This window comes from Eschrichtius robustus, chromosome 6 (genome assembly GCF_028021215.1).
Source record: "Eschrichtius robustus isolate mEscRob2 chromosome 6, mEscRob2.pri, whole genome shotgun sequence".
NCBI lineage: Eukaryota > Metazoa > Chordata > Mammalia > Artiodactyla > Eschrichtiidae > Eschrichtius > Eschrichtius robustus.
In genome coordinates, this window is record NC_090829.1 from 128,079,742 (window position 1) to 128,104,936 (window position 25,195).

Consider the following 25,195-nt stretch of genomic DNA (forward strand, 5'->3'; position numbering starts at 1 on the left):
TGCTCACCGATTTTTACAAACCTCAACTAAAAATAAATGAATGATGAATGAATGAATAATAAATATATAAGGTACAGGATAATTATATTTCTCAAAGATGATTTTCAAGCCAGTAGTCTTTTAAGTACATTCTGATCAGCTTTACAAAATTTTGATTATATTCAAAAACTTGGGGGCTTCCCTGGCGGCGCAGTGGTTAAGAATCCGCCTGCCAATGCAGGGGACACAGCTTCAAGCCCTGGTCCGGGAAGATCCCACATGCCGCGGAGCAACTAAGCCCGTGCACCACAACTACTGAGCCTGCGCTCTAGAGCCCGCGAGCCACAACTACTGAAGCCCGTGCACCTAGAGCCCGTGCTCCGCAACAAGAGAAGCCACTGCAATGAGAAGCCCGCACACTGCAACAAAGAGTAGCCCCCGCTCACCACAACTAGAGAAAGCCCACGCGCAGCAACGAAGACCCAAGGCAGCCAAAAATAAATAAAATAAATAAATTTTAAAAACCCAAAAAACCTGAGGGTAGGATGTTTGTTTGAAACTTCTTAGTACTCATCTCCCTCAGTGCCTTCACGTATTAAGATGTCAGCAAATAATTCTTAATTTATTTACCATCCATTATATTGAGGTGTAGATGCAGTATATTTACCTTGGAGATATATATTATCTACATATATTCTATCAATGCTTCCTATTTCTTTTGTGACCAAAAGTGATTAGCAGAAAATGAAGAACTGCGGGGAGAAGGGCAGTTAGCAATTATATAAAAATGAAAACAGTCAAGTTTAGCACCTCAGTTTCTGTTTATGTTATAAAACATAGTTACACCAACATTCATGTTGGCTGAAGACTGATTTAGTTGGTACCTCCTCATGCTGTCACTAGTTTGCCTGCCACGGCATACCAACTAATTGCTGTCCTTTATTTTCTCCAATGATTGCTACTTTTTATTGAACACGTATTGCCCTGCTGTTAAAATACACCTAACAGCAGTGAGCAAAATCTCAATTTAGGGAAAAAAACCGTGCTCCTTAATGGTAAATCCCACAAATCATTCTACTAAAGAATTGTATGAAGACATTTGCAGGAATCTCAAGAAAATTTAACATTTGGCTGAGCTCATCTAGTATACTGTTGGTGGGAGTGTAAATTGGTAGAGCTATTATGGAAAGCAGCACGGAGATTCCTCAAAAAATTAAGAATAGAACTACCATACAATCTAGCAATTCCATTCCTTGGTATTTACCCAAAGAGAATGAAGACACTAATTCGGAAAGATGTATGCACCCCAATGTTCATAGCAGGTTTATTTACAATAGCCAAGATATAGAAGCAACCTAAGTGCCAACTGCCAGATGAATGTGTAAAGAAGATGTGGTATACACTTGCAATAGCATGGATGAATCTGGAGAGTATCATAATTAGTGAAATAAATCAGACAAAGACAAATACTGTATGTTTTCACTTATATGGGGAATCCAAAAAATAAAACAAATGAACAAATATAAAAAAACAGAAACAGACTCACAGATACAGAGAACAAACTGATGGTCACCAGCAGGGGAAGAGGGGAATAATGGGTGAAATTGGTGAAGGGGATTAAGAGGTAGAAACCTCTAGTTGTAAAACAAACATGTCACAGGGATGTAATGTACAGCATGGGGAATATAGTCAATAATATTATATAATAATTTTGTATGGTATGCAACCTATAAAAATATAGAATCACTATGTTTTATACCTTAACCTAATATAATACTGTAAGTCAACTATACTTCAATTAGAAAAAAAAAAAGAAAAGAAATGAGGAAGGAAAGAGTGCAGGTGCTAAAGAAACTGCCCCCCAATTTTTTTGCTCAATTAAATGTTGAGAGTCTGAGTGTGAAGCATCAGATACAAGCATGAAATTTATTTTAGTATGGATAAGATGGTTGCAATGCAGTATTTAGTATCCAAATTTAGTATGGATAGGATATCTCATGAGACACTGGAAAAAAACCAAAACAACACTACTGGCACACAGACACACAGACATACGTGAAAATGTTTCTTAATTCTTTCTTTCACATAGAAAATTCTTAAAAGTTGTTGAAGTCAGGATAATAATTAGGATGTTGTCTAATGGAGATTTAGACTGAGTATCTGTAAAGACACCAAAAATCCAAGAATTACGTAGAAAGCTCTGGCTTTTTGTCTCTTATCTTTAAAGCATTTCAGTTCTTACTCCAGCTCCTAAGTTTTTCCAGACCTAAGCCTACAATGGAAAGTTTATTTTAAACAGAAATTCCTATGCAGCCTTTGGTTTATCTATATGGGATCCCACTTAAGTCTAGTTTCTCTTCAGATTACACAGAATGTTGAACAGTCAGGCAATATCATAATCTTTTCTCCATCTATGAAGTAGACCCTGCCAGTTACAGGAGGGAAGGCTCAGATAGTATTGAACTCATTATTTCATGAGTTGCATCAATTTGAGCTCTGTGAAAGTAAGAAGCCAAAGTCCTGTGTTTTGTGATGATAATTTAGTTTAAAGCAGTACTTATGTTTAGTAGTTTAAAGGCCTCCAAGGGTGATAGAAGTTTAACCATGTGTGATGCCACTTTGGAGAAGACTTTAACTTTTCTGGAGAAAAAAGCGTAACTCCTTTATTTTTCCAAGGAAACTTTTAGAGAAGTGAAAAATTTGAAGAGCTGGTCCTTAGAAGAGTTACTAGCCCTCTACAGATTAAGAGTTTATCCTAGTGCAAAGACAAAACTGCATTCTAATTTTTTTATTCCTGGGGGTTGGGAGAGGGCGGAAGAGGATGGACGGACATGGAGAGACTGTTTTAACAACTGTAATATGTGAAGTATATATGTATATAAAAATTCTAAATATGATTCAAACAATGCACTTCTCGGTTGGCCATTCAGTGTATCAGCCAGTAGGAATGTAATTAATCAAAAAGGAAATTTGGAACATAAAGCACACACAGACACAGGGACTCACAAATGAAATTCGTGGTAGAGCAAGGAATTCCAGCTGCACAAAAACATCATTACGTCATACTTCCAAGCTTGGGTTTAAAAAAAATGAAAGCATGGATTAAACCTAAGCTTCAAAGAGACTGTATAAACAATCCGTGTTGCTCCAGATTCCTGTTTGTGAAGTTGGGGACTATTTGGCAAAAGTGGTCAGGGTTAAGGGGATAGTTATTCTGACGTGATTATCAGCTACAGAATCTACAGAAAAAACACTTGACTAATTCATTTTCTTATATTCAGCTCACATTGAGTAAATATTTTGTACTTTCCAGGCACTGTGTAAGTATGAGGGAGATTTCAGAAATACTTATTTATGGCTCCAATACAAGACATGACCTTTCTCAGAGAGTTACTGGCAAGCTTCTGATTTATGTCTTTCAACAGCAATATATAAAAGCCCTCAAGAAGGGATTTAGAATTTTCTCGCATTTTCCGAAGTGTGGAGCTAAGTGCCATGTCAAGCTATACATTAACATTCAAATAAAACCCACAGACAAAGACAATAACTTAACAAAAATGGCAGGTAATGCCAAGGTTGCATGCCTGTAACTACCCAGTCCCAGTTTTTATTAGATGGGAGAGTTTTATGCATTTCTAGGTAAGAATTCAACATGAATCCTTGGATCAATCAACAACAATCTGATTTTTTGACAGTAAAACAGTTCTTCTTAATCCAATTTTTAATTTTTATTTCAAATAAACAGGTTGTCTAATTCTACACGGAGTGATCAACTGACTCAGGGCAAGCATGATTATGACCAAATCTGTAATTATCTCCTTTGATAACACAAGAAGCTTTGGCAAATATTATTCTTGTCACTGTCTTTCCTGTGATGGCTGATGGGACTGAACTGAAAGATCTGAAATGTGCATTTGTTGAAGACTCCATTCAGTCCTCATCTTACTTTCAGCTCTATCAATGACCATTTAGCAAAGATCTTACTTCAGAAATCGGACCTTTAGCTGGAACGCTTCGCTAAATGTCAGCTATTAAGATTCTGGTCTCAACACCCACCATCCTGCCTTGCTCTGGCAAATGATGCTGATGGCCCCGCACCCAAAAATAAAGTCCTGTTAAAAAAAAGAGAGTAACCAAGGAACTCATTCTCCAGATACATAAACATAATTTTACTGAACTGTGCCAGGACAGATTTTTTTCTGAAGAGAAAATGAAAATGCTAATGTGAATATTCTTTTTCAAAAGCTTTCTGTTCCGAGAGGAAGCCTGGTCTGGTAGGAGGCCCTGCGGTGGTCACCTGTGACTCACAGCTCTACCCTGTCCATTACTAGTGGTGTCACCCTGAACTAGCCACTCAGTCTCAGTGACGTCATTGGTAAAACAGAGGGTCAATACCATTTCGCTATCTGGAAGAGTACCAGAGTTCTCTTATGGTTCCTCAGAGCTTTCTGCACTGAACCTTAGTATAGAAAGAAAAATCAAAATGATGAGGCTAATCAGTGCAAGTGGGTGGTTTTTTGGTTTAGTTACATAGTGTACACACAGACTGCCACTTCCAGCCAAGATAAGTAGTGGAAACTAGATTTACCCTGCTGCCAGTAACAACCAAAGAATGGACAAACTATATTTCTGTAAGATATTAGACACCAGGTGAAGGACAGAGACCACTGAGAAATAAGAAACAAATATTGTGAGCTCTACAATTGCCCAAGCTTACTGCCTTGAGTTTCCAGGCTGTGGCTCCAGGCGTGGGAACCCAGGCAGAACCTGGGAGATTCCAGAGAGCTGAAGATATGGGGTGAGAGTCTAAAGAGACGGAGGTGGCTGGCAGTCACAGGAAAAAATACTGGAGAGGAAGCAGTTGCTCAGAGAGAGAACCTGGAGATGATGCCCTATGAGAATGCAGCTGACTAATGATCAATGCACGCACATGAAAGAAACATGAGGCCATGGGAAAAAAATCTCCCAAAAGGATTAGAGGTAACAGTGTCTGGTGTTCACACAGGGTCAGAAATAGTACTTGTTTCCATCATCCAGACGGAAAAACTCAACATTCATGGTAGATTACTCAGAAGGGTCTCGCTTCAGGATTGAGGAATCACTCGCCACAGGTTGATAACTAATCTGTTTCCACGTAATTTACTGCATTACAGAACAAAGCTCAGGATTAGTAATAGGTATCCAGAAATACCCAGCACTCAACAAGGTGAACTTCACAATGCCGGAAAGCCAATAAAAAAATTCCAAAGGTTCAAAAATTAAGTAAAGATATGGAAAATATGAAACAAACATACAAAAATCCAGATTAAAATTCTAGACATGAAAACTATAATGTATGATATGAAAAATAGCCAGAGGGGGTTAATGGCAGGTTGAAATATACCAGGACACATCATAATCAAATTGCTCAAAACTAGTGATAAAAGGAAAAATCCCTAAAAGCAACCAGATAAAAAAAGATATATTATTTACAGAGACATAAAGAAAAGGATGATATAAGTATTTTGTTGCAAACAATGCAAATAAGAAGACAATGGAGCATCAACATTAAGGCAATTGAAGAAAAACTTCAACCCAGAATTCTATCCCAGTAAAAATGTCTTTCAAAGGAAAGGTGAAATAAGGATATTGTCAGGCATACCCAAGCAAAAAGGATTCTTTACGAATGTAAATGCATTAAAATAAATTTTAAAGGAAGTCCTCTGGGTAGAAGAAAAATGATTCCAGATGGACCTACACAAGGAACAAAGAACACCAGAAATGGTAACTATATAGGTAAATAAATATTTTCCTTATTATTTAACTCTTTAAAAGATAATTGACTGTTTAAAAAATAACAATCATGTAGTATGGAAAAAGTATGACAACAACAGCCCAAAGAGTAGGAAACGGGAAATGGGAGTACCTTATTGTAAGGTTCTTGTAATATAAGGGAAGTGGTATAACATCATTTGTACTGGTATAATACCATTGTGAAAAGTTGAAGGTGTTTTCTACAAACACTAAAGCAAACACTAAAATAATTAATAAAGAGTTAAAGGTAAAAGGCAAGAAAGGACACTAAATAGAATCATAAAATATATTCAATTAATCCAAAAGGTAGCAAAAAAAAAAAGGGGGAACAAGGAACAGATGGGACAACTAGAAAACAAACAGCATGATGATGGATTTAGGCATAATCATATCAATAACTTCATTAAATGGTCTTCTTAATTAAAGGGCAAGACCCAAGTATATGCTGCCTACAAGAAATGTACTTCAAATATAAACGAATAGCTTAAACAAAAACACAAGGATGGAAAAATGATACACTATGATACATTAAAAGAAAGCTAGAGTAGCTTAATTAATATCAGACACAGTAATTTTAGAGCAAAACCTATTACTAGGGATAAAGAAGGACATTTGATAATGATAAGGGGGGTAGAGAGGACATAACAACACTGAATGTTTATGCACCTAAGAACAGAGCCTCAAAATACACAAAGCAAAACCTGAGGGTATCACATGAGAAAGAGTCCAATCCACAATTATAGTTGGAGATTTCAATATTCCTCACTCAGTAATGGATAGAACAAGCTGACATGATGTACACACACTCATGCTCAAAATGTTCCTTACATCCAAAGTAAGCTCTCCCATGAAGCCTTTGCTTGCAGTGCTTGGTAAGCCTTTCTGGGCATTTATCCCTGAGTACCACAAATAAACCCCTTTGCTGTGGACGTCATGACCAAATAGGGCTCCTATCCCCAGAGAATATGGCTGCTGCTCTCAGCAGGAAATTTCAGTTCTAGTTCCTATTATTCCACTAAAAATCCTTATAACCCAGCCAAATCTCAGCTTTTAAAGATCTCATTTACATCATAAGGGGGCTGGGCTAGGTTACATCTAAATTCCTTCCAGCTCTTGTGGTTCCCTGACTTCAACTATACCATGAACTGTCACCAGCCAGGGATATCAACTCAAATCAGGTCTTGCGCTGTGAGCTCCCGGGAAGCCTGTCTGACTCCTCGGTGGAAAGGTGTGTCTACTGTACAGAGATGGTCTTATGGAGGCAGCTGCCCTGTGACCCTTTAACCTTCCAGATAAAACAGACTGAGGTTGAACCTGTGAATAACGGTGCTCTTAGAAACTTCTCCCAGTTTCTTTCTTAGGGCCTTCAGTCCCCAGTGTCCCCATGCCTACTGGCTGCTGTGCCCTGAGCTGTGAAGGGAAGCCTACCCGAGGGGGCACAGCCTGCAGAGCGGTGATGTAATTCTCCAGGGCCAGGCGGCGGCGGTCATTGAGCATGGCTTCCACTCTGGCCATGTGCGTCTCCACCAACTGCTGCCTCTCGTTGGCTGCTTCCTGCTCCAAAGATTCCACCTTTTCCTGGAAATGCTGCCGTCACAAACACAGGCACGTGACAATCGGGAACCAGACAAATAGGATGGAGCAGCAAATTCAAGTCTTTTAAAAGGCATATCATACTTTGTTTTATTCAAAGACTTCAGTCATTCCAACTGACTGATTGACTAATTCAGCATGTCTTATGGGTTCCCCTCCATTTCCCTGCTTTTCATCCCCAGACCTAATTTCTCAATGTAAATCATTATTTCATATGGTCACTGAAAACTGATTTGACTAACCGTAAGGTAGAATAAATGTATATATTCTTGAAACTCTAAATTACATGCATATTTATGAAAGCCCTCTCTTACTCAAAGAACTTTAAGAAAATGATCACGATAACCTCATGGTTTATACCGAAGGTAATTCTGAGAGGGGTTCCAGTCAAAAGTTCAAATTATCGTGTAAATCTGCCACGGGGAAGAAGTAGCAGAAGATTATGGCAACCAGAAAGGTATATTATTGATACAAGTTAGACTTTAAAGTAACAATCTGAGTTTTAAAGAAATGAATTATAATGAGCTAATTGGGAGCAAAAGTAAGGCAGGGTTTAAGCAACTGAATTATCAGACAATGATTAGCAGTAGTCCAAGTTGAGGGACATACGAACAATCATGCACGCGGTTCCAGCAGATGCTTGAAAAGGTGCAGGCGCTACGTCAACAAGGGTACGACGCCTGGTGGAGGACGGACTCAGGGTTTACCTGGATCACTGCTTTCTTATCAGCTTTAGGCAAGTTCTTTGCTTGACGCTCTGCCTCTTCCCACTCCCTCATGACCTACAAAAGGAGGCAATCATTTAAAACCATCAGTGCTTTTTTCAAACATAGATTTAATGAGCTAGATCACTGTTTTTTTTTTTTCTTCTACATTTGACACTTTAGACATGAAAAAAATGATCACGTTCCACCCCTAGCTCAATAATATTTGACCTCCCACTAAGATGTATATAATCTATCACAGCAGTACAGTAAACGTAAGCGTTCACCTTTATATGGCCCTTCGAAACAAAGTCGGTCTTTTTTCTTTTCTATTACTTTCAGAAATCGCTGAAAGTCATTTCATTTGATGTGCACAAATGTCAACGATTCATAAAAGGCATATATTACCTGTACAAGGTCTTCCAACATTAAATTGGACACGCTGGTTTCAGTCTTTTGTGAAAGCAAGTTATAAAAATTCAAACAGTACGAAGGGGGAAAAAGCATATATAAAACTGTATGCATGTGTACACATGCCATGAGCACAGTACCAAGAAGTATATCATAGAGGAACTAAAAGAAGATTTCAGTTGTCAGAAATCCTAAGATCCACCCCACTGAAGAACTGATGGGCAATTAGAACATTTTGCTTGCCAACTTGCCTCACGAACAGCAAAGAATACTCTAAATTCCTCCAGAAATTCCAAGACAGTACACGTTATAACGTTCTGAATGTAGCAAAAAGTATTCTTGGTAAGTAACACTAATTTGGTAACCAGGTTAATCTGTTTTGTAGGAAAATAAGACTTCCTCTTCTCATCCATGATGTTCACTCAGGATTTCTCTGAGAGAAGTTCATTCACTGATCTGAATGCAAAGAGGAAAAGTCTGCAGCTGTGGATGCTGCTGAAAGGAAACGATATTTGATTCTTACCACTTACAGCTTCCTTTTCCTTTTCAAGTGTACTACTCACGATCGAGTAGTTTTTTTTTTTAAGTGTAGCTCATACCTGAGCAAGGTAATATAAAGAACAGAAAGATCCAGTAAGCAAAATAATGGTTTGTTGACAGCTGTGTACTTGCATACTTTGTGGACATACAAAGCACAAGAAACCCTGATTTCTGTATTATAAGGGCCTGTTATTTACAGGTATTTATTCCTAAGGAATTGATTTTTTTCAGACATCCTTGAAGCTTGGCATAAGTAACGACTGATAGAGAAGTTCTGTGAGAATATCACATCACATCATCATGTCAGTTTTTAATTAGATACTTCATTGTCAGTTAGCATCGATCCATTGTCTAAAGTACAAGACAAGCTTCCCCATGTTGTTTACATGAAATTATGGAGAAAAAAGAATGGAATGAATTCTCTGTTACAAGTGAAGAGCATATAAGAAATAACCTAACACATGCACAGCAAAATTGGGGAAAATGTGCAGCTGCTATGAACAAGAACAGAATATAGAAGGAAAAGAAACATAATGCCCCAGATGCTTTGGTGGGTCCAAGAGTTAATGAAGACCCCCTGTGAGATGGGGGCTACTAAAGACTACTTTTGCTTTACAGATGAGATAAGCCTTGAAATAAAAATATTTGAATTTCCTGCTTCGAAAATGTTCATAGTGGCGGTATTCTACCACAAATTCTTCAGGTAAGGAATCTCAAAATTAGTTTGAGAGAGAAGTCAGATGTCTTATTGGAATGTGAAAAACTGATTTCCTGCATTACATTTAAATCTTTACCATCTTCCTTTGTATATTCAGAACTTTCAGCTTTGAGCAGGGGAATCCATGGAATAATTAAGGAGATTTATTTAGCTAATGCATTGAAAATAAGCATTCCTGTAGAAATGAAATAAAATTTTGATTTTCAGAGCAATTTAATAATATCCTCCATCCTTCCAAATAAAACAATTCACCTACACCATCACACTAGGCCTACTTACTCAAAGATAAACACACACCGTGGGCTCAACATCTCCCTTTGAACAATGGCTTCCACTGAGGTCCACTGATAATAGAGTGCATCACTCCTGACCTGCTAAATACCAGATCCAGTGTTAAGAGCTTTCCAAAATCTCTCTCGTTTAATTGATTTCTCACATGAGATTAGCCTTGGCCATCCCCATTTTTATGGATCAGGTTAAGCTACCTGCTCAAAGTTATGCAGGAAAAAAATGGAGAAGGAAGGATATAAACCGAGATCTTTGTGGCTCTAAAGACCATGCTTTTGTCCCCTGTGGCCCAATTAGCCATTATAAAATGGCCAATCCAACAGGTGAGCTAAGTTTATTTATATTTGGTGACAGGAGAAAAGGCCGTTCCTAAGATGTTGATGCTTCTATCATAAAAATAATAAATGTAGAGAAAGGTCAACTTCCATTTTGAAGAACCTTACTTTAAGGATACAGTAAAACTGTTAAAATCATATGGAATAAATGATCATGTGCCTTCTTATATTTGCTAGATACTATTCATGACATAGAACAACAGAAATCTGTTAAGTTCAGAGTTATCATGAGCCCCAGCAACAACAAAAGCCCCCAAATTCTCTGCATTGTAAGAAAACAAATAATAACAAAAACTGTAATAAAGATCATTTTAAAAGATGAAATTTTTAAATTAAAAATTCTCAGGATCTAGACTTCACAGTGGCCCCATACAGTCTTATAAAGCAACTTTCCACTGCATGCACGAAAGTATCAGAATCATCCGGATTAATGGATCTTCAAAGACTTTGCTGTTTCATGCAGAGAAAATGACAACTAATACAGAGAGATTTAAGAGGCGGGCAAGTTCAAAGTCAAACAGTCTCCAGAATTCAGTACCATAGATTATGATGATAAATGTTGATCTCAAGCATCTCATACTCCTATGATCACTGGAATCTAAGAGACAACATTCTCTGCTCCAGGATAACATTCTTTAAATTATCTCAGATATAGGTAGTATCTAAAAGATGAAGAAAGTCCATCAAAACATATATGAACTAAGTCATGGCTTAAATAGGTGTGCTAAAATAAAGTTACTATTCTAGGAGAGATCTACAATATCTGAAAGAGTATTTGAAATCAGTGCTATTAACAGGCTCAAAATGACCAATAAATACTGGAAAAAATTCAGAATCTGTATTTTTGAAAAAAATAATGACTAAGTGGGTTCAAGATAGAAATGCAAGGTTAGGAAGGTACTTATATAAATGTATAGGGACTAAACGTTTACAATCCAGCTGGAGGAACAAAACTGGTGAGCAAATATTTAGTTAAATGCAAAAGAGCAATGACTGCTTGTCTCACTCTGAGGACTACGTGAGTGTAAGGAATGGCTGAGATGTGCCAGCGTGAAGAAGAGTGGGACACCTTTCCAGAGATCAATGCTGAGAGCAAAGAGAGTCCGTGATGAGTTTAGCATACGTTGAGCAGAGTGGTTTAAGGCTGCCCATATGACGATGGTAGCAGTTGAGGTGGGAGAGGAAGTAAGATGACTGGATTTGCGGTGCAGGAGGTTGGGTGAGGGGGCAGGCACTGGAAATGCCAAGCTGAGCGTTCCGTGTTTATTTTGTTATTTTTCTTTTTGGGGCCTTCATTGTCCCACAAATGGATTTTGTGGGCAATAACAAGGTTCTGAGAGCTTCAGAAACAAGTAGTGAGACAGGATTTAAGTTTAAAAGATGTCTTTTCAGTGGCAATAAGTATGGCAGCTGATAGTCGTCCTATTCCTACTTAACAGTGATTACATATTGTGTGTATCTTTCCTAAAGAAAAACCCTATTTTTCTTTCTTCAGTCACTCATTTATGTTTCCTTAAATCTGACTTTTCCTATTATTTCTTCATGTTCACTCTTCAGGGTATAGACTATGAGTTGGAATGGTGATTGGCAAGTAAGTGATAGATACGTATTTGTTGAATGACTGAATGAATGAATAAAGAATCTGAGATTCCCTGGCGGTCCAGTGGTTAAGACTTCGCCTTCCAATGCCGTGGGTGCGGGTTTGATCCCTGGTTGGGGAGCTAAGATCCCACATGCCTCAGGGCCAAAAAACCAAAACAGAAGCAATATTGTAACAAATTCAATAAAGACTTTAAAAATGGTCCACATTAAAAAAAAAAAAAAAAAAAAACCTTAAAAAAAAAAAGAATCTGAATCTGACAAAGGACTAAAATCCTCAGTATTATCTACCTCTAATACAACATCTAGCACCTGGTGGCAGGCATAACTTAAATTGTAGTTGGTATTATTACATGTAAATTATTTGTTTTGGAAACAATTTTTTGTTTCATAAAGAACATGATTAAAAAAAACAGGGTTTGTAGCACAACATAGTGAAAAGAGCATTGTACTAGGAACAAGAAAGGCTTGGGTTCCAAATGCCTCTCTGTGTTACTTATACTGCTTTGTTCTAGAGTGGGAAGCTAAACGCTTGAAAGTTGACTGCATTATCTGTCATTTATGGGACTAGATAAAATGATCATTATGGTTCACTTTGGTTTTAAGCTCCTACAGTCCTATGAATTAACTCGGTAAGAAAAGTTAGGTTCAAAGTTTTCATAATTTGGTATTCCATACAAAAATATTCATCTTTGCTAACGAACATTTTAAGTGATTTTAATTTACAACACCATTACAGGACTACGCTAAACACAGAGTGACAAAACCATCGAGAAAGGTGTACACACAACTTAATTTGTGCTTATAAAATCTTACTATACTTACTATACCTGTGTCTTTCCTAGGTGGCAAGTTCAAGGAGAATGCAAAAAGCCCCAAATCGGTGCCCTTATAGCAAACATTTACAATTAAAAATGTTACGTCTTTAAGATCTGGATAAAATTAAAGAGCCTTACCCACCCCTAGGCATTCATCAACCATAGGGCCCCCGGGGAGACTCTGAGGCAGAGGCAAATCCAGATTTCCCCAGTATTGTACGACTGAAGGATGGAAAGTCACATGTACCTGGGACATCCTCTCGCGGTGCTTGGCCTCGAGCCTCTCTTTGGCTTTCTGGAAATGGGCGTGTTCATTCTCATCTCCAGGTGTCTCGAGATACTTGTCAACGGCGTCAGGGGTGCTGGCTGCTGTTGTGGGAACTATAAAGCAGAAGGAAAGAAGGCTTGAGGAGAGTGACAGAATATCCAGTCATTTCAAAGAAAGCCCTATTTTCCGTTTATTCCAGAACAAAGAATTTAGTAAAGAAGCACATACAAGATGTTAATGCTGTTTAAGAGACCATGAGACATTCTGCAGCACAGCAAGGATGTCTTTCCCCCCTTTCAAGGAGAGGGTGAAGGAAAATCTCAAAAACAGTCCATTTCGCGATTACAGTATTATATTTAAAATTCTTTGCGAAACAAGCATGCATAGAGTAAAAACAGTTGGTGTTTAATACACACATGTTGCACCAAATCCCTATGCCTTGCTAGATTAATGTTTGTAACCTTGAAAGTAAATGGTGGTATCAATATCACACCTTAAGATTCCTGAAAAACCCAAAGAAATCTCGAAATTAGCCTACGCAGAATAACTGCACCTTAGAGAAAAGATAAATCCTACACTATATATTTTAGATAGCTGGTGAGCAGTATTTGAAACAGTACCAAAAACCTCATAAATGTCAAATTCATTTTTGAAATTACAAAAGGATCTTTCTGCCTTCACAAATTTGGCAATAGTCAACCAATTCATTATACTAGTTGTCAAAAGGAAAGTGCTTTCTATTTTGAATTCCACTAATATTGCCGAGCAATATTACTGAATTGCAGCATATACTGCTATATTATGCGGAAAAATAAATACCCATAAAACTGAAGCGTGTACTATAAAGCAAAAATGCCTGAAACTCATGAGCCAAGGGATTTATAATGCTTATACCAGCAGTTTTACAAAAGATCAGTAATGACTAGTGAGAATTCAGAGCATTTATGAGCTTATTAAAAAAAAAACCCAACATGAAAAGAAAACAAGATTTTGATTTAAAGAAGAAAGCCTTGGGACTTCGCTGGTGGCGCAGTGGTTAAGAATCTGCCTGCCAATGCAGGGGACATGAGTTTGATCCCTGGTCCGGGAAGATCCCACATGCTGCGGAGCAACTAAGCCCGTGCGCCACAACTACTGAGCCTGCGAGCCACAACTACTGAAGCCTGCACGCCCTAGAGCCCATGCTCCGCAACAAGAGAAGCCACCGCAATGAGAAGCCTGCACATCGCAACAAAGAGCAGCCCCCGTTCGCCACAACTAGAGAAAGCCCGTGCGCAGCAGCAACGAAGACCCAACGCAGCCAGAAAAAAAAAAAAAGCATGTTCAACCAGAAAAATGAAATTAGGTGTTTTCACTATGTTCTCAGGTCGAATCAATTTATGTGTTTTATTCAAAAGATTACTCAACTATCTCCAGTGTTCTAAGTATTCTTCTTCCCTAATCTTATCTAAGATATCTGAGATACAATAACCCCAAAAGAACTTAAATGAGAAGAATTAATTGCTAGGTCATTTTGAAACTAAACCGTAAGATAAGTATCTTTTAAGCATGTTTCAAGAAAACATCTGAAAATTCCCAATCTGAAGGCTCCAAGATTTGAACCAAAACGAGAAAGCTTTCTTCTTGTTATATAATTAAATAATAAATTTAAAGAGAACTATTCATTCGGATTTCTTCCCTTCTACTTCAATCACTGTTTAATAATTCTTTCTTTAAAAAATAAAAGCAGTTTAGTTGTCAATGCAGATGTTGCTCTGAAGTGGAAGGATACTTCACTTCAGGGCATATTCCTGGAATTGTTTTCAAAATACCAGGGGATTTTGAGTCAACTGGTCTGGGATTGGCACAGGGCATACCTATTGAAAGACATCTGTCCCTGTCTTCTGTGTAATAGACAAGGGGGAGGTGTATTTCAGCAGCACAAGGAAAGAAAGAAGCAAAGAACATGAACTGTGTCATCAGGCACACCTTGATTTCAATAACATCTTGATCTTAGGTTAGTTGTGACCCAGAGCAAGGAACTTAAGCACTCTATGTTCCAGTTTATTCATCTATGAAGTGGTGACAACAGGCCCACATACTAGGAGTGCTGGGAAAATGAGATGCTATACCATGTGGTAGTCACCCTGCAGAAAGGGTGGCACCCATGGCACTTCATTCATGTTAGTGCCCTTCCCTCCTCCTTTGCTCATTATTACATCCTAATTCAAATCTTAGCACTTATCCTAACCATAGGAAAAACCAGCTACTTTTATCTCACATCCACTGAAAATGCATTACACACAGGATCATGAAGTACCATGGATAGGAAAAGTAATAGGTACTTTTCTAAAAAAATTTGGTATGACCTGCATAAAAGGCTGAAATTATTGAAAATGTATCCTAATTTTTAAGACTGAAAAATAATTTTCAATTAAATTTTTTTGTTAAAAAAACAAAGGTAAATGTTTTTCTGCATCAGCTTAAGCAACTCAATATGCGTGTATTTTTAGCCTAACCATGTCCCCACTTGAAATGGAAGTGGTATTTAGCATTTTTCCCCATGATTTTAAACATTTTCTCATCTTTTCTGGTAGCAAATGAGAACAAGTTAAAGTTCTTTTGGCATAGTACAATCTGGCAGAATGATATAATTAGGCAAACTATATTTCACATTTTGAACAAATGAAAATGTATAAATGTTTGGGGTCATATTTACAGATCAAGATAACTACCTGCCGTAAGTTGCTGTAACCATAGCATGGCACCCTCTTTGGAAAACTGAAATTGTAAAAGTTACTCTATAAGTAGAAAGATTCTCCAACTCTTATGGTTTTCTCTGACTCTTATGATTTGCAAATCTACTGTTTTATGGAGAGAAACACTAAAATCTTAGTCACTGTAATCTCATTAGTCTAAGTTGAAATGCAGCTTTGCAATATTAAGAATAAAAGAATAAGAAAGAACTGAGCAAGCGAGGTATACTTAACAGGATGAAGAATATTTTAAGTATTAAAACTTATATTTTAGGAACAAGGAAATAAATACAAATCTTGTATTACAGATTTATTCCATTTAATTGAGAAATATTTCTCAGTAAATCCTTGTTAGTGGCCCCTGATACTTTCTTTAGTTGAGGACTTTAAGAGAAGCTATCCTCTCTTTTAATTTTTAATTCAAACTTTGTAGTCATTCATACTAGCCCTCCATCTCAATTGGTGTAAGTAATCGAAAATTTCCTGTATTCATACCAATCAGCAAATTAGATCACTGACCAGTCAAGGAGAGAAGAATGATGGTATTTCTTAATACTTTAAAATGAATGTAGTATATTATCACTACCTTGCAGCTGGTGAGGAGAAAGGGGAAAACGTTTTAAGTTTGTACAGAGAGCTCAGCTTCTATTTCCCCTAATTTTCCTACATCCTAAAGACATGGTCATACCAGGACTGGCTGCCATTTTGTGATCATGACCATGGTAGGCCAGAGACATGATAACAAGGATGGTGGGTAGGGGCAGGAAAACCTGCCCTAATGCCCTTACTCTTTCAAGGTGCATCCTTTTGGGAAAGGAGCAGCTCAAGGAATGTCAGGAATGTTCCAGGGCACAAAGGAACAGGAAGCTGTATATCATGAGTCACTTAAACCGACTAGAAAGCAGAAACAAATTGACTTTTAGGAGGGTTTATTTTTGTTGTGTTTTTTAAACAAAAAGCACAAAGCAGTTATCCTGTTCAGAGACCTTTGAGGTTCCTTAGAAACTGTGATCCAGGCTCAGATTTCCAGGTTGGCCAAATCATAATACCCTCCATTCATTAGCGTCTACTGCGCTAGGCACTTTACATGTGTTCTCATTTAACAGGTGGGGAGGAGAAAACATTACCCTGTTATATACATTTACTGTGTAGTAAGGAAATACTGTCACTTAACGTACTCACATCCCCAGACACACACAAGTTAAGTCTGAATTTAGGATTACTAAACCATGAAGAGGCTATAAAGTTAATACTAAGAGCAGAAAGGGGCTAATCCATCGACATGTCTGGGTACTGCAACGGGTTTGGTTTGTTGATGACCAACCTGTACAGGCAAACGATATGCTTTGTTATGATAACTGCCAGCCTATTTTCTAACAAACACTTTCCTGCCCTGAATGCTATCTGGTAAATGACCACCAACCAACGTTTTAGCAGCAGGAGTAGGGTTATGAAGCAGGTCAGGAGAGAGAGCCCATTGAGCTTGAATCTGAATGATCTTTTGGCCTTTGGTCTCAGCTCAAACATGCTCCTTTGTACCTCCTGCAAGCAGGCTCACTGGGTCTATTCACCCTTCCGCAGAAAACCAGACTTAAACATCTGCAGCTCTATGTTTCGACCTCTACAGCTGGCAAATAATTAGCAGCGCTCTCACCATCACGTGCATGGGCTTTTAACTTTTAAATGACCTTCATATTGATTTTCGTAGTCTAGTCTCATAACAGCCTTATAGAATATAGTAAGACATAGACCTTTTAATACTGAGAATGGGTGTCTAATGTAATACCAAATGAAAACACGCAACAGAAACGCAGTTCCAATTCATAGCACGTTACTGCCTCAATGTGAACCGGATGACTAATGCTTTTGATATAAGCCTCCTCTCTTTTGCAATCCTGGGAGGTCAGAGGTATCTGAGGAACTGCATAGCAGCTTGGATGTAGACTCTGATGCCTCGAGTGTGCTTGTTCATTTCTTTATTCCTCCTTTCACCAAATCAACAGATATTACAGCCCCTAGTACCTGTGAGGTATACGGCAGAAACCAACGAGTGAAACAAAGGCCCTTGTCCTGGTGGAATTATATTCTAGTGAGAGAAACGAACAGCACACACACACACACACACACACACACACACACACACACACACGAAGACAACAATAAATCACATTGTTAGAATGTGATTTGTATTATGGAGAAAAGAAAGAAAGAGCAGGGTTAAGAAGAAACAAGAGTGCCGGGGAAGGAGGGGGGACACTGCAGCAGTAAGTAGGTGGCCAGGCTCGGTCTAATTGAGAAGGTGACGTTTAGACAAAGAGCTGAACTGAAGCCTTACTTCCCAGTTACCTGCTGGAAGAACAGGCAGATGAAGAAACTAGCACAAAGGCCTTTGGAAGTGAGTATGCCTGGAAACTGGAAAATTCCAAGATGAGCAAGGTCTGTGTGACCAGAGCAGAGGAAGCAAGGGAGAGAGTAGTGAGACAGGCAGAAAGGAAATGGGGACAGATCATGAAGGGCCTTGAGGCCATGGTAAGGACTCTTGAGGAGCCCATGTGGGTTGTTTTGAGGAGAGAAAAATGTGATGTGATGTGTTTTAGAAGGATCGTTCTGTCTGCTAAGCGACAAAGCAGAAGGTGATCTTTTAAGAGTAAAAGATGAAGATGAGGATGGCTTGGAAAAGTAGCAGGAAGTTGGTAAGGAAGTCTCATGGAAGGTACTCCCCAATACCCACACAAAGAGACATGAGAAAGAGCACAGATTTACTTTTTTTTCTCACCCCAAAATGCTGTTTCCTAAACCATAGGGTAACCAGATACTAAGGGAGACATTGTTTTCACATGTTGGTGAAGGTTCATTTCAGTTTTGATAATGATGCATCAATGTCTGTCACAACATTTCCACTTCACACTACAATCTCCTCTCTTAGTGTCAGGCAGAGCTCTATTTTTTGTGGGGTGAGGATGGTGGGAGAGGCGAGCAGATTTGCTTTCAATTTGTTAGCGAACCCGAGCTGCACCCAATGTTCCTGCCACAAAATACACCACCATCATTGGCGACATGGTGCCAATGAAACCTTTTCATTCCTGTGTTTCCCCCAGAAAATTTAATAATTGTAAGGTGCGTTACATCAAATAAGGTAAAGACGGCTATGGTCTTAGAATGTGGTAGAGAGCACTTTTTTGGCACAGATGGAGAACCTCCGTATCAGGGACACCATCAAATTTAACTGCAAATGCACCAAATGCTCATTTTAGTTCTGATTCTGTAATCACTGCATAGTGCCCCTTTCCTATTCATATTAAAGACAGCAAGAACGGGGCATCAAAAGTAGGGACATGGTGAAAAATTGCCGCTATCGTTTTGATATCCGTTTGTTTCCTCAATCTCTACGGTGACATATAATTTTAAGGTCGTAACGGGCTCAGGATGCAAAAAGAGAAATAACTGCATCTTCAAACAGTAACAACTATGACTACCTCTCTAAACAGAGGCCATGAATGGCATGTAGTCAATATACTAATGTTAGAGTCTAACAAGAAAATTTGGTTGGTCTCCTTTCATCAGCAAAAAGGCAATTTATCTCTATAGCATTGACAACAGAAGATAAAAGTAAATTAAGACCCATACAGTCATTGCCTCATCATTGAAAATCCTATTTTATACAGAGCTAGCAATGCTGTCACATGAAATGGCTGTGATTTATATGATGGGTGGCAATGAGGATAATTTATATATAGGAAATACAAACCTGTAAAGGAAGATTTGATGCGAAAATTTCATCTCTCCACACGGCAGAGCTTATAGACTGACACCCCAACTTTAACAAAGAGAAAAAAAGTCTCTCCATTTCTCTAATTGCAAAATAACTAAGATCCCTAATGCATTCTAAACTCAAGTATTTATCAAGTCCCAGTTAGATGAGACATTTATAATGTGAAAATAGTCTGTGATCCTTACATGTGGTACCAGACTCTACAAAAAAAAGAAAGGCACTTTCCCCTGACATGCCCTGGTAACACACTTATTTTATAGTCAGTGCAGTCATAGTTGGCAGACTATCAATGCATCGTGTGGACATAAGGTAATAAGAATGTAATCTATGCTGCGTTTACTCTAGTCATGCTACATTTCTTTTTTATGTCTTATGGACATGTACTGATGTGGGAATTTTGTCAAATATGTGAAATGAGCATGAACGAATCAATGCTGGTGTTCTTTTTTATTAATGTCTATATCCTATTTAGCACAATGCACCAAAATGTAAGAGCAACTTCAAATCTGAATCTAAAAACCATATGTGAGGCCATAGCGACAACCACTGGCATCTAGGATGTCTTAACCTTCAGTTTTTGTTTTTTGTCAATTTGTCAGAGCTATGCTCTATTTCATTAATGGTGGATCATAAAAGGATGACCTGCCACAGTCACTTGATGCTCAACAGATGAGTTCAAAAAGTCAAAATATTCAGTATTGTCCACTTTCATAGAATCTGTAGCCGTAAAAGCCACATGGAACTGTTAACCTCTATGGAGGTCTTAAGGATAAAACCAATTTCATTCTACTCCAGACTTCCACAGCCATGTTTCCCTCCACTTGTGCATTTTAGTTTATACTGTTATTTAATTCCAGCACATACTTGAATCTCATCACATTGATAAAACTGTCAAGCTATTGAAAGTAGGGTATCTGGTTTAGTTTGCTGGTGTCCCTTGAAATACCTAGCTTAGTACCAGCATGTCCCAGGCTCAAAAGTAACAGCTTTATTAAACCAGGGGTTGGACTGTTGGTCTCTTTTGGTAAATAATGTTTTATTGGAACACAGCTGTATCTATTCATTTACCTATTGTCTGAGGCTGCTTTCACACTACAACTGACGAGTTGAGTACTTATAACAGAGACCATTTGGGCTGTGGAACCTAAAATATTGACTCTTTGGTCTTTTACAGAAAATTTTTGCCGACTCTTTTATTTAACTATCTAGTTACTCTTCTTTGGAAATATTGTAGCTAAAGAACAGAGCACATACATAATGAGCAGTTTTTACTGTTCTTAGTAAATGAACTTTTTTTCTTTTTTGTTAAATGCTGGTTTGCTGAGCAAATCAATTCTTTTCAATCTTACGGTTTTTTACTATGGTAGCTTGGTGGAAAAAAAACCATTCTTTTTATCCTGACAATTTCTGGATACAAAAGATGAGGCTTCTCATACTTGTCAATGCAATAGATTGTATTGGCACTGATGTGACATGTAATTTAATGCACCATCGTGTCTTTTAATTGTTTTTAATAATGCTTGGCAGTTTCATAAAAATATGAGTTCTATTAGTATCAGAGAATGTGCTAACGGGAACTAATATTTGCTCTTTCACAATCAGAAGAACAAGTATAGTTAAGAACAATGGTTCAAGTCTGCCCAAAGACTAGATGGCCTTGGTATTATGATAGGACACTGCAACTCTGGGACTAAGGTGGCACATTCCATTCAAAGGACACACAGTACGTTATTCACAGTGCCACAACTCACTGCAGGTAAAGGGGTCACTCTCTTTGGCCAGACCCCTTGGTGCAGTTGGCTGACTTGAAATTGGCATGATGCTCTTTGAGATTAAAAGCATCCGTTTGCCTTTGGAGATGCAATCTGATGGGAAGAACACTAGGGGAAAAAAAATCATACTCTCATGATGTTTACGTTTGAAACATAAACTATCAATAAATATTTCTGTAGTAATTTTATTGTTCACAAACACTGCACTGGGCCAAGTGAATGTGAAACCTTTGTATCATCCTAACCCAAATGGGCAGACACAAAATTCATGTCAGAAGCAACTCAAGTTTCATAAGATTTTTAATTCCAAATGGGAAAGGGATTTTTTTAAAGGACTCAAATCCATAAATTTATGAGTAAAATGAAAGCTCTTAGCCTCATGTCTCTACCCTCTCTACCTGTAGTTTAGATTCTTACCTATGATAACAAAACCCAAAAAATCAAGTGTCCCTTAAAATTGCAACGCTCAAAATCGGTTTTTATGACAAAGATTTAAAATCTAGAAATGCCTAATTATAATAAGAAGTCTTGACAGGAAAATTATTGTGTTTATAATGTAGACCATCACACATTTTCTTCACACAAGCAATCTTTTTTTTTTTTTCAAGCAATCTTATTATCAGTTTAACTGAAGAGCTTTGTCTAGCTCATTTCACACTTATTATTTCACCAGAAGCAACTCAGACTGAGAAACCCAGAAGACCACCCACCTTTGTGAAAAAAGATGTCCTCTGATTAGCCCTAGGTTGGTGAAGCATCCAAGGGCAAGCCCCAGCTGTCTCATCAAACGGGCTTGCTCACCTTTCTCAGTTTGGCTCATTTTCTCCCACGCCAGTCTGCTATCTGCATTTGACCTCCAGATGACTATGACTTTTTCAATTCAAATGTACAGCTTTGCTATAAATAAGAGAGCATAGCTGCACAGGCTATAAATAACTAGAAATTATATGCTTTCTCTAGTCTGTTTGGACTAGCGTTGCAAAACCCTTCACTTTCTGTGATTGAACAGTCTCTGTAGGAAGACAAGAAAATACAGCTGCCAAAAATCACCCTCGCCCTCCTATAATGGAAAGGTGTCATGATCCCACACACACTACAAGTAGATGAAGAAAATTACTGGGAAAGAGAAAATTACAAGAGATTGTCAATGTCTGTTTTGAAGAGTTGAGGACACAAGTACAGTACCTCACGAAAATAAATTTATCGAATGATGACGTTCATTCCCAGTAATTAATAAAAACAGAAAGAAACAATTCTTTCATATGCTTACAAATTATATAAAATGAAACAAAGTAAAAATAATGACTGTTTTGTAAAAGGGTGGGAAAGATTTAATTTACTGATACACGCTGTATTCATGGCATTTAGGAAAAAATGTTTTTAATATCTGCCATCCACTTCCCATGATTTTCTGTATTCTTAAAATGTGCTTCTGAAGCTCAGATGTAATTTTTCTCACTGGGAAAACAATATCAGAACCAAATAGTTGGCCATTTGGAGTGCAGGGCATAGCCACACGTGTCATTTAAGTTTCAAACCTGGTCCTGCCACATTTGTTGGCTGGGGACAAGTCACCAAGCTCTTGAAGCCTCATTTTCTCATATGCACAAAGGAAATGAGGAAAATGGCCTCAAAATATTCTTGAGAAAAAGAAATGATCTATGAAAAATGCCTCGTAAAAATGTAACACGCCATGCAGCTCAATGTACTATCAAGCCCACAGTATAAAATCTAGAGTTCTCCTTAGTTCTTCTATGTCTGCCCACTTGCCATACTTTCAACTATAGTTTATCTTTTTTAAGAAAAGATCGTTAGCTTCATCAATTGTGAGACTAGGTTTTTTTTTTTCCAGGATGATATAGATAAATGCTAATTTTCACTATACCTAAGCTACAACCGAAATTGTGTCTCTTCCCCCAGCAACCATAAGCATCCATAGTATATATCATCCCTAACCTAATGCTGGAGGAATCTATTCTGGGATATAATCCACATTTCAACATGAGTATTTGTGTGTTTGACAACACATTTTTAAACAAAGCTAGACTGATAGGCCAACTGAAATCATCACAATGCACAGACATTATAAGGTAGGTTGATATGATATTTCTTTATAGGAAGCTCTTTCCCTACATTTTAATGATGAAATCAGAAGATGGGCACTTCTGTCCCACTAGTGTGCCTTCAGGGAGGGGACGGAGAGGTCTTGACTTCTAAAAGCGGCCGTTTACTTCCTAAAGCATAACAGCTGTCTTGAAACACACCCAACTGAAGCCTTCGCATATGTTATTAGTCTATAAAGTTAGTACAATGCATGCTTATTAAATATTTTTCTGGGAAACAAGTCACTTAGACACACAGGCTTTTTGCTAAATCGCGCCATCTTGTGAGCTTTAGGAAATAAAATATTGATGCCAAATAAAACACAAAGTAACATTGTATATACAATATTTTATAGAACCACATGAAATAAAAAGGAAACTGATCAGAAATAGAAGAAGCTTAGTCAAAGCTCTTAGCCCAACAGTGCAAGTTATCTGGCAAAACTAGACGTAATTACAAGCAAGGCAATGGAAATAAACATTTTGTTAAAAGATAGGTGTTCAAGAAACACAAAACCATGCAAAGGTGAGGAGGCTGGAGCTACAATCCAGCCATGCAATGTACCCCTCCCTCCTCCCCTCCCTTGAGTGAATGACAACATACGTTTAACAGGATCTTGGGGAAGAGGTTCCTGGGTGGTCTTGAGTAAACTTTGGGACACTATGGAGAAAATAAGAGAACATAACTAAAAACAAAAATGGAAACATGGGAATGATGGATGAAACTCACTCACACGATTCTACTGACCAAAGGAAATAACAAAAATGAAAACATTGAATTAAAAACAAAAACTAAACAAATATCCTGAGCTTGGGCCCCAGCATGGAACCACAGTAAACACACAAACAAAAGATATTTTTCCACAAAAACATCTTGGATTGTGGATATTCTGTCTCTGACAGTACATCCCAGTACCCTGTGGAAGGATTTCTTGCTCCCTTCTCCCTCCTTAGTGCCAGGATCACCAATTCCCATCCGTCCTGTCTTCATGGTATCTCTATTCTTTTCACCCATTCCAAGGGCAGCCCTGGCCATCGGCTCTGGCTACTGATTGAAGCTTTTACTCTCCACTTACATCTGTCCACTCTTCTAACTGGCCTTCAGCCTCCCGTGTTTGCTCTCTGGATACGTTATTCTATAACCCATCTCCCCTGAAACTAAGTACTGACTGTTTGTCCATTACACCTTTGTTGGGAACATCTATCTTTTGCAAATTTCTTGGCAAAGGGTGTGCCATCCAGAGCACCTCCAGAGACCTGTGGTGCCCATGGCTCTTGCTCCCAGTCTGAGTCAAATCAAACTAATCAAATGGAGACGATGTGCAGTGAGGGTAATAGTGAAATTTTTTGGGGGGCAGAGGATAATTTTTAATTTTTTTTTTTTTTTGGCGGCACTGCGGGGCATGCAGGATCTTAGTTCTCTGACTAGGGATTGAACCTGCGCCCCCTGCAGTGGAAGCGCTGCGGCGTAACCACTGGACGGCCAGGGAATTCCTGATAATTTCTAATTCTTGATGCAAATTCATCACTGCTAATAACTTTTAAAACCCTCTTTCTTATTGTATATATGTATATATTTGTATATATACCCACACATACATAGTTATATTTCAAAACATAAATCCACCCCAGGGAAAGGGAGAAAAAAGTTGGAAATCTGCCAGAATATCTCCCCCAGCAGCGAAACCAGGGAGAATCATTATAACAAAAGCCCTTTGTTTAAAGGCTCCAGGCAACAGAATCCGCCATTGTCCTCCAAGTTACCCGA

The 25,195-nt window shown here is 38.2% G+C and overlaps 1 protein-coding gene across 6 annotated transcripts in view; it reads right to left on the minus strand.

Annotated features, from left to right (window-relative positions):
- Positions 1-25,195, minus strand: part of APP (amyloid beta precursor protein) — a 274,034-nt gene that overhangs the window by 77,164 nt on the left and 171,675 nt on the right. For 4 of the 6 annotated variants that reach the window (XM_068546942.1, XM_068546941.1, XM_068546940.1 and 1 more), the window contains 3 exons: positions 13,026-13,159; positions 8,073-8,147; positions 7,201-7,359 (listed from right to left, as the gene is read on the minus strand). In XM_068546942.1, coding sequence (XP_068403043.1) covers positions 7,201-7,359; positions 8,073-8,147; positions 13,026-13,159 — 368 coding nt within the window. Of the gene's footprint in view, positions 1-7,200; positions 7,360-8,072; positions 8,148-13,025; positions 13,160-24,031; positions 24,089-25,195 lie in introns of all 6 variants that reach the window. The other 2 variants (XM_068546938.1, XM_068546937.1) reach the window with 1 other exon arrangement.